This window comes from Trypanosoma cruzi, genomic scaffold (genome assembly GCF_000209065.1).
Source record: "Trypanosoma cruzi strain CL Brener 1047053517069 genomic scaffold, whole genome shotgun sequence".
In the NCBI taxonomy this organism is placed as follows: Eukaryota; Euglenozoa; class Kinetoplastea; order Trypanosomatida; family Trypanosomatidae; genus Trypanosoma; species Trypanosoma cruzi.
This window is the reverse complement of record NW_001849534.1, coordinates 15,959-23,146: the sequence shown is the minus strand read 5'-3', so window position 1 is coordinate 23,146 and position 7,188 is coordinate 15,959. Positions and strand designations below refer to the sequence as shown.

General features: G+C 49.3%; 4 protein-coding genes across 4 annotated transcripts, besides 9 other annotated features; all 4 read left to right on the top strand.

The window, feature by feature from the left end:
* Window positions 1-7,188: a sequence feature (heterozygous, Esmeraldo-like haplotype).
* Window positions 14-35: a sequence feature (AT_rich).
* Window positions 58-112: a microsatellite.
* Tc00.1047053511201.58 (uncharacterized protein) lies at window positions 972-2,900 on the top strand (the record flags this gene model as incomplete). Its single annotated transcript, XM_799956.1, has 1 exon — window positions 972-2,900. The coding sequence occupies one exon, from the start codon at window positions 972-974 to the stop codon at window positions 2,898-2,900; it is 1,929 nt and encodes a 642-aa protein (XP_805049.1).
* Window positions 3,028-3,055: a microsatellite.
* Window positions 3,168-3,557, top strand: Tc00.1047053511201.49 (hypothetical protein, conserved; the record flags this gene model as incomplete). The annotated part of the gene is made up of 1 exon (XM_799955.1): window positions 3,168-3,557. The coding sequence occupies one exon, from the start codon at window positions 3,168-3,170 to the stop codon at window positions 3,555-3,557; it is 390 nt and encodes a 129-aa protein (XP_805048.1).
* Window positions 3,562-3,620: a sequence feature (AT_rich).
* Window positions 3,663-3,737: a microsatellite.
* Window positions 3,757-3,785: a sequence feature (AT_rich).
* Window positions 3,802-3,832: a microsatellite.
* Window positions 3,847-4,542, top strand: Tc00.1047053511201.40 (hypothetical protein, conserved; the record flags this gene model as incomplete). The annotated part of the gene is made up of 1 exon (XM_799953.1): window positions 3,847-4,542. The coding sequence occupies one exon, from the start codon at window positions 3,847-3,849 to the stop codon at window positions 4,540-4,542; it is 696 nt and encodes a 231-aa protein (XP_805046.1).
* Window positions 4,824-4,845: a sequence feature (AT_rich).
* On the top strand, window positions 5,055-7,188 carry Tc00.1047053511201.19 (uncharacterized protein; the record flags this gene model as incomplete). Its single annotated transcript, XM_799954.1, has 1 exon — window positions 5,055-7,188. A coding segment is annotated over one exon (2,134 nt), but the record flags the coding sequence as incomplete, so codon positions are not given.

Below are 7,188 nucleotides of genomic sequence, written 5' to 3'. Positions count from 1 at the left end.
GCCATATGCAATGTTTTTTTATTATTATTATTATTGAGGGGGAAACCGCATTATCTCTTCTTTTTCTTTTTTTCTTTTTTTTCTTTTTTTTTTTTTTTTTTTTTTTTTATTTGAGGGGAGGGGAGGAGGGGATTATCTTTGAATTGTGAGAAATGGGGTGGTGGTGGGCGGAGCCAATGGCTTCCATTCGCTGAATGGCCGCCCCGCCCCTGCGCGGTGGAGGGGGCCGTCGCCCTCGTGTTGGTTTCATCAATGTGATTATCCTCTTGAACCACTTGCGTTTCTTTCCTCTTGGGGTCTTTTTTGTTTGTCGGGTGGGCCACCGTGCAGCGGCCGGCTCCCGGAGCGTTTCTCAGGGCCGTTAAGGGGCGACGCCGGAAGCTCAGAAATGGGCTGAAAGGAGAGTTGGAAAAGGATTGGGTGGTAGACGTCACATCGTGCAGGCATCATGAGAATACGGCCCATGCACGCATTTCACACGTCTGCTTATCGAGTCCAGAATCTGTCGACAGAAAGGCAACGAGGGGTTTGGCGACAGCCGTGGGTGCGTTGACTGAGCGAATACGCTGAAACACTCTGTCTATTGTTGCGTGCCCCTCAACGCTTGGAGAAAATGGAAGTTTGACTGCTGCCACAAACGACGACCCGTGAATGGCGGGATCGCACCGCACAAATCTTGTCATGGTGTCACCGGCACGTCCATTTGGAGACGATGTGTCGAATGTCTCAGTTTGGCTGCACAAATGATATTTTTTTCTACTAATATTTGCAGCCCTCCGAGTAGAGTGAAGGAATTTACTTCTCATTGCCTTTTGCTCTGCGCACTCTGGCGGTCATGATCGTCTTTGGCGTCGCTCTGCCATCTTGGGTGTGTTGAAGTCCCTCTTTTTTTTTTTCCTTTGATGTGTTTGTTTTTCCCCTATTGCCATGGCTTCTTTCCCGTCTCTCAATATCTCTGATTATCCCGCGTAATGGTCCGCGGTTGTAGGAGGGAGAGTGTTGAGCCTGGTGCACATCCATTCTGGCGGCGGGAGAAAGGCATCATGGATTCTATCCCTGTGGAGGCGTCTTCCAGACCTCTGCTTGACCGCCTGTTGTTGAAACAAGGCAGTACTGCAAAGCAACCGTTCACGGTGTCTTCTGCGCCCGCGGACATTCTTCGGGACACCGACACTTACGGCATCTCACTTCTTGCCTCTCTTGGAACATTGACGCGTGCCCGACAAAACCCCAGCGTGCTGCTGTGGCTGGACGGTGTTGCGAGACGACAGTTCCGCTGGAGAAAGAAGGACGCAACGGCTCAGCGTCTTTTCAGATGGGCGTCGCGTCAGATAGAGAAACGTGAAGCTCTCAAATTGCACCTCGATCCGGCGAAGGGTTTGTCTTTTCAGCCCGCCATAAACGGGAATTTCGTGATAAAAAGGCACGGGCTGCATGTGGCCCACGAGGATTTGGTGCAGTGGGAGCAAAGGCGTTTCAAACAGCTAGAGGAGAAAAATTGCAGCCAGCCCTGGCAGATGTCGCCTGGGCCGCAAAAGATACTGCAAGTGCGAGGCACGGTGGAGGACGGTGAGGAGTGGAGCAGGACAAACGGTGAACATAACGACGATGTATCCACGCCCCACAATACAAAGAGCAACTCCCGCCGTATCACGAAGGATTACCCCCCACTGCTGGAACGCATGCAAGACGACATTGCTGTGCGGCGGCAGCGTGCAGCTGAACGTGAGGACTACGCGCGGCGTGAGTCCGCCGCACTGCGGCTTTCACCGCGGCAGGTTGCAAATCAGATCAGTCGACTTTCACAACACGCCGATACGAAACGTGAACTGTTGTTTGACGAGGACGTGAAGTTCACGACGAAGACCAACGGAGAAATATTCTCGCCGCCAGACAAACCCCCGGGCGTTAGTGTTGCTATTGCTTCTTCATTCCAGCTCAGGCGACAGGGGGACGCCGGGCCTTCATCGGCGCCCCGCCGCTGTCCACCGCCTGAGATGCCAACGGCGAGGGCTGCGACTTCTCCGATTCAAATTAAGGCGTTCTGCGAGCGGCAGCGATTGTGGGAGACGCGTCGCCGGGACCGTCTCCGCTGCATTGGCGAAGAAATCAACGCCCGTAGAGAAGAGAAAGATATGGCGGAATGCACGTTTCATCCCACAGTGAACGTCTCGCCGTTGATACATACGCCGAGCTTCGAGGAAACCCGCAGTCTATCGATGCGTATCCCATTCGGTGCCCTCGAGTACAAGTCACCCACGCACCGCAGGCCACTCGATTACGAAGACATCAATGAGCTGCGTTTGCGCAAAACACCGGCGTCAGCAAACAAATTAAACGCGCACGTACAAGGCAGGAGAAACGCCTCTCTGTGTGGCAGGGCCGCCTCACGCACACCCTCTCGACGAGCAGGGAGAAGAAGTTACGTTGAGCTCCACACCCCTCGGCGGGAGGATTCAAAAAGAACTGATCGGAGCAATTTGATGGAGACATCGTCTGTCACAAGGCGGGCTTCCCAGTCTCAGAAAGATATCGGGAGTGGGGCGTTGGATCTGGACGAGCAGACACTTCTCGACCTGAGCATATGGTGGAAGGATCTTCTCATGCAAGAGCTACAGGTTTCGTGTGGCACATGTAACAAACGGGAGGACGACGCCTTTGACCTCCGCCTACAAGATTGGGCACTGGAGACTCCATTTACATGTACGCTTGCCCCACAAACGGTCATCCAGGCGCTACAGGAGCTAATTTACCTTAGCGCCGGCGAATCGAACGCCATGGCACTTGAACGCATATTTGGCAACGAGTCTTCATGGATTCAAACAATTTTACAAAAAGGGGGTAGGGTGACTTTTGCTCAGTTTATCGAACTTTACAAAAAGTTGTTGCACACAAAATAATGCAGAAATCAACCGTCAATTTGGAAAAAATAAACGTCTCTGCTTCTACCGTCAAAATGCTTCTTCAAGAAGCATTTGCATGTCCATGAAACGCACGTACACCCCATATCCTCCATTTTACTCTTCCTTTTTTTTTTTTTTTTTTTTTTTTTTTTGGTTGACACTCACTTGCTCTGCGAAAAAAGAAAACGTCAGCTCATAAATAAGGAACCAACCAATAACAACAGTAATATAATAAAAAAAGAAATCCAGGATACAAAGCACACTATGGCGAAGGTAAAGGATACAGCTATGATTGTTGTTGGTCTTTTGGGCTTTATCGCCGTTGCGGCCGGTGGCATTGGCGAGCACGTGCTGGGCCCTAAAATGACGCCCGAGATGCAGAAAGCATGGGGTCTTGCGGTGCAGTTCAACCTCCTGCATGCCACCGCGTTGTTGGCCGTCTTTACCGCCTTGAAGGGCGTTGATCCCGACGGCTCTGCCGCCAGGCGTCTCAACCGTGCGTTTCATCTTCTGCTTTTGGGCACCACTCTCTTCGCTGGCTCCATTTACGCGATGGGTTTTGGTGTGCCGGGCAAGGTGATAGGGCGGCTGACACCCGTTGGTGGTGTGACGCTGATGCTCGGATGGCTCACCGTTGCCCTCGCCGGCTTCTGAAGACATTTATTTTACAAATAGTTTTTCTTTTTTTATTTTTAATTTATTTATATCTTTTTTTAAGGATGAGGAAGAAATGTTCGTAATATGTGGGTGTAATATAAAATTTGTTTTTTATTTTTTTTTTATTTATTTAGTGTTTGTTGTTTATTTATTTATCATTATTTTTTTTTCTTTATTGGGAATAAATAACTAAGCCTTTTTTTTTTTTTTTAATTATTATTATTACGCCCCTTTGAAACCCTTTTTTTTTTTTTTTTCTTTTTTCTTCTTTTCTGTGAAAATTTAAATGTTGATTGGATTCCGGTACTTTTTGGGGGGGCTGTGTGTTCTCTTCGGTGCGTCCTTTGACGTCTCTTGCTGCGAATGCACAGAGAGGCTCCCACCCTGCAATTCACGCGGTGCTGGTGCTTGCCTTTTATTTTATCTCTCCCTTTTTTGTGTGTGTGTGCAGTTGCGGTTCGGCAGAGTACGGCGTGAGGAAAGGGACGAGGTCGCAGGGAGGAGGCGAAGAAAACACAAGAAAAAGGTCTTGGAGAGAGGAGGAGACATACATATATACATTACACAAATTTCGAAGATGATGGCCAGAAAAACAGTGACAACGGACGTGGACCCTATGTTGCAGGACACATACCTGCAGGATGACTCAAAAGATTTTCTCCCAACATCAGAGGCGCTAGATCGATTTGACGCCCAGTTGGCGAAGGGGGAGCCAGTGCACAGTGAACCCTCATTGAAGAGGCGTATGCCGCAGGCTCGTGGTGCCAACAGCTTGCCTTGTCGTCGTAGCTTTGAAGCGGCCTCACAGCAACCTCAACAACAAAAACAACAACAATTGTACCAACAGTATTGTGGTAGGCGGAGTAGCAATGACGCCCCCTTCCAGGCGAACAAGGGATTGCCTGAAGAGGCACAGGAGCGCCTGGAAGACATTGAAGCGGTTCGTCGCTTGGGAAACGATATGGCTGGAAATGACGATTGATCCCTCTCTCTCTCTCTTTTTTTTTTTTTTTTTTACTTTATAAGCGGCACAGCATTTTTTGTTATGCAACTCTCAATGCCCTTTTATCCATCGCTGCGGTGAGACACAAAGTATTCAAGGTGTTTTGGCAGGATGTTCACCACTTTATGGGAGATGTCATTCCTCTGACAATTGGGGAGAGGAATGTGGGGTGTGCTGATTCAGGCAGTCAGCCGATGGTTGGACGGTAAGAGGTATATTTGCGCGTATTCATGGATTACGCATGCTTTTGGTTCATTATGATATATATATATATATTATATTGTTTGTCTCTTTTCCTTTGGAGGTTTCTTCTTGTTGGCTGGATTTTTTGACCCCTTTTTTTTTTTTTTTTCTTCCTCTTTATATTCTATTACGTCCCTCTTTCTTTATTGTTGCCGCGGTGCGTCGTCACAAAGAGAACACAGGAGGCACCACCTGCTGTCTTTGCTCACACTCGCATCGCTTTGTGTGAATGGTGCACACTTGTTCCAATGTGTGGAGTTTTTGTAGCCGCTGATGCGCTTTTGAAGATGCGAGCCGAACTCTTGGAAGCCGCTCATGCGCGCAAGGCGGCGATGTTGGCGTTTGAGAAGCAACGCATTTCTTTGTTTCAGGACGCCTCTGAGGTGCAGAAGCTTTTGGCACGTATGGAAAAGGAAGATCTTTTTTGGAAGCTGTGGTGGAAAAAGTTATTTCTTCTTCAGGCCAGGCTTTTATCCCGTGTGGCTCACCAACGATTGGTTTTTGGGGCGGAACGAGTTAGTCACGGAAAGGGCGTCTTGGCGCACCTGGTGATGTGTTCGCCTCGAGTACATCTGAGTGTGGTGGAAGGAGATGAGGGCTGTGTCCCGCAGGAGTGCATGCATGTGGGCATGGGTGCCATCCCCGTTCTTCGTAATACTGGAGTAGAGCTTCAATTTCGCCTTGTTGCTTGCGGCGCCAAGGATAATGGCGGTGGATATTGGCAGGAGTTTAACGAGTATTATTTTAAGAGAATTCAACGAGTCCCATTTGTTCTGACATATATTGCAGGGAACGGGGGGCTCACAGAGAGCAGCAGTATACTTGCGTACGCTGAGACCGCGACAGATGGCGGTGCTGCCTGCATAATAACGTTTCCATATGTCCTCCTTGATGATGCTGAAGTCAATTCCTTTCACACCCTGCTCGTCACTCACCCTCGCACACAGTATGGCATTATTCCACCGTTGGAGGTTACACTTCTTCTCTTGGCACCTCCTGCTATTGTCGTGAAAGACGTGTCGCTCGATGACAAACTCACGCATTTGGAAAGTCATCTCAAGTACCAAAGAAAAGATGAATTAACTCCTGCTTTCAGAAGGGAACTTCAAGTGTGTGTGGAGGTCTGTACTGATGAAATTGTCACGCAAATGGTGTTTGAATGTGTTGAGAAGGATCCTCAAGGGAAAAATTACTTGCTGGGAAGGAAGCAATTGGATGCGGGGGCTTGCAAGAGACGCTTTTTGGAGGAGGGACACTGGATATTCCGTTTTTGCATGGCGATCGCGGTGAAAGATGAGCATGATGAGGCAGGTGTGGCATTGACGGTGGTGGTTGAAGTGACGCTGGAGTCCATGCCCCATCATGTCTTCCGTGAGTTTATTCCAGTGGTTTCCCCTTTGGAAAGGAGAAGTAATAACGCCCCTAACCGCCGCACTGCAACCTTCTCCAGGCGTTCCGCGAGTACGAGTTCCCAAGAGGTTCCTCATCCTGCTGGTACCTTGGAGGCCAACGCCACGGCAAAGGATGATGAAGATTTTTTTGAACTCTTCAGGAATGACGAGAAGAGGGTATTAATAATGGCAAAAGATGATGAGGTTCCAGTTTTACGGAGTCCGTTGCTCGACCAATCAAACTCAACTTTTAAGAACATGAATGAAACTGAATGGAATATGCGACCAAAGTCCTATATCCTTGATGAACATGGGGTCATTGGCCTCCCACTTCTGAATGAGACATCCCCGATGAATGTGTCTCCGCATCTTGTTTGTTATCCGTACAATTCCATGGGCGCGCCACGTAGTGGTGTTGAGGTGCCCATTCTTGGATGGCAAGAGACACGACACGGAGTGACAGTGACTGACGATTATGAAAAGAGGCCACTCTCGTTGGAATGGGCGTTGGAGGGATGTGAGGATGCACCTTTTTTCTGGCTGTTGCGGGGACCTGGCGGTGAATGTGTTGTCTTGCATCGTTCCAACAGAAGCAGAACCAATAACAGTATGGAGGCCTGTTGCTTTAAAAGTTTTCCTCCGTTGTCGCCCCTTTCACGCGTCGTTGCCGTCGATGCTAATTGTCGTAGTGCCAATGACTACGTTGTCAAGTCGATGTTTTCAGCTTCACTGCAGTGTCTTGTGTGCCAATGGGCTTCTGGTAGACTGACCTGCACTGAGCCTGGAGGGGAGTCGATGACACTTTTGGACGACGACGACGGTATTCTTGCCACATGCACCTGGAACCCGGACGAGGAGGAGGATGCATCTCTCATTGTGTGTTTGCAACACGGTCGTCGTTTCTTCGTGTACTCCCTTGATGACCGGGAGGTAATAGTACACTCCAGCCTCCCTTTGACGTGCTCTCCCCGTCGGTGTGGACGACGGAGAG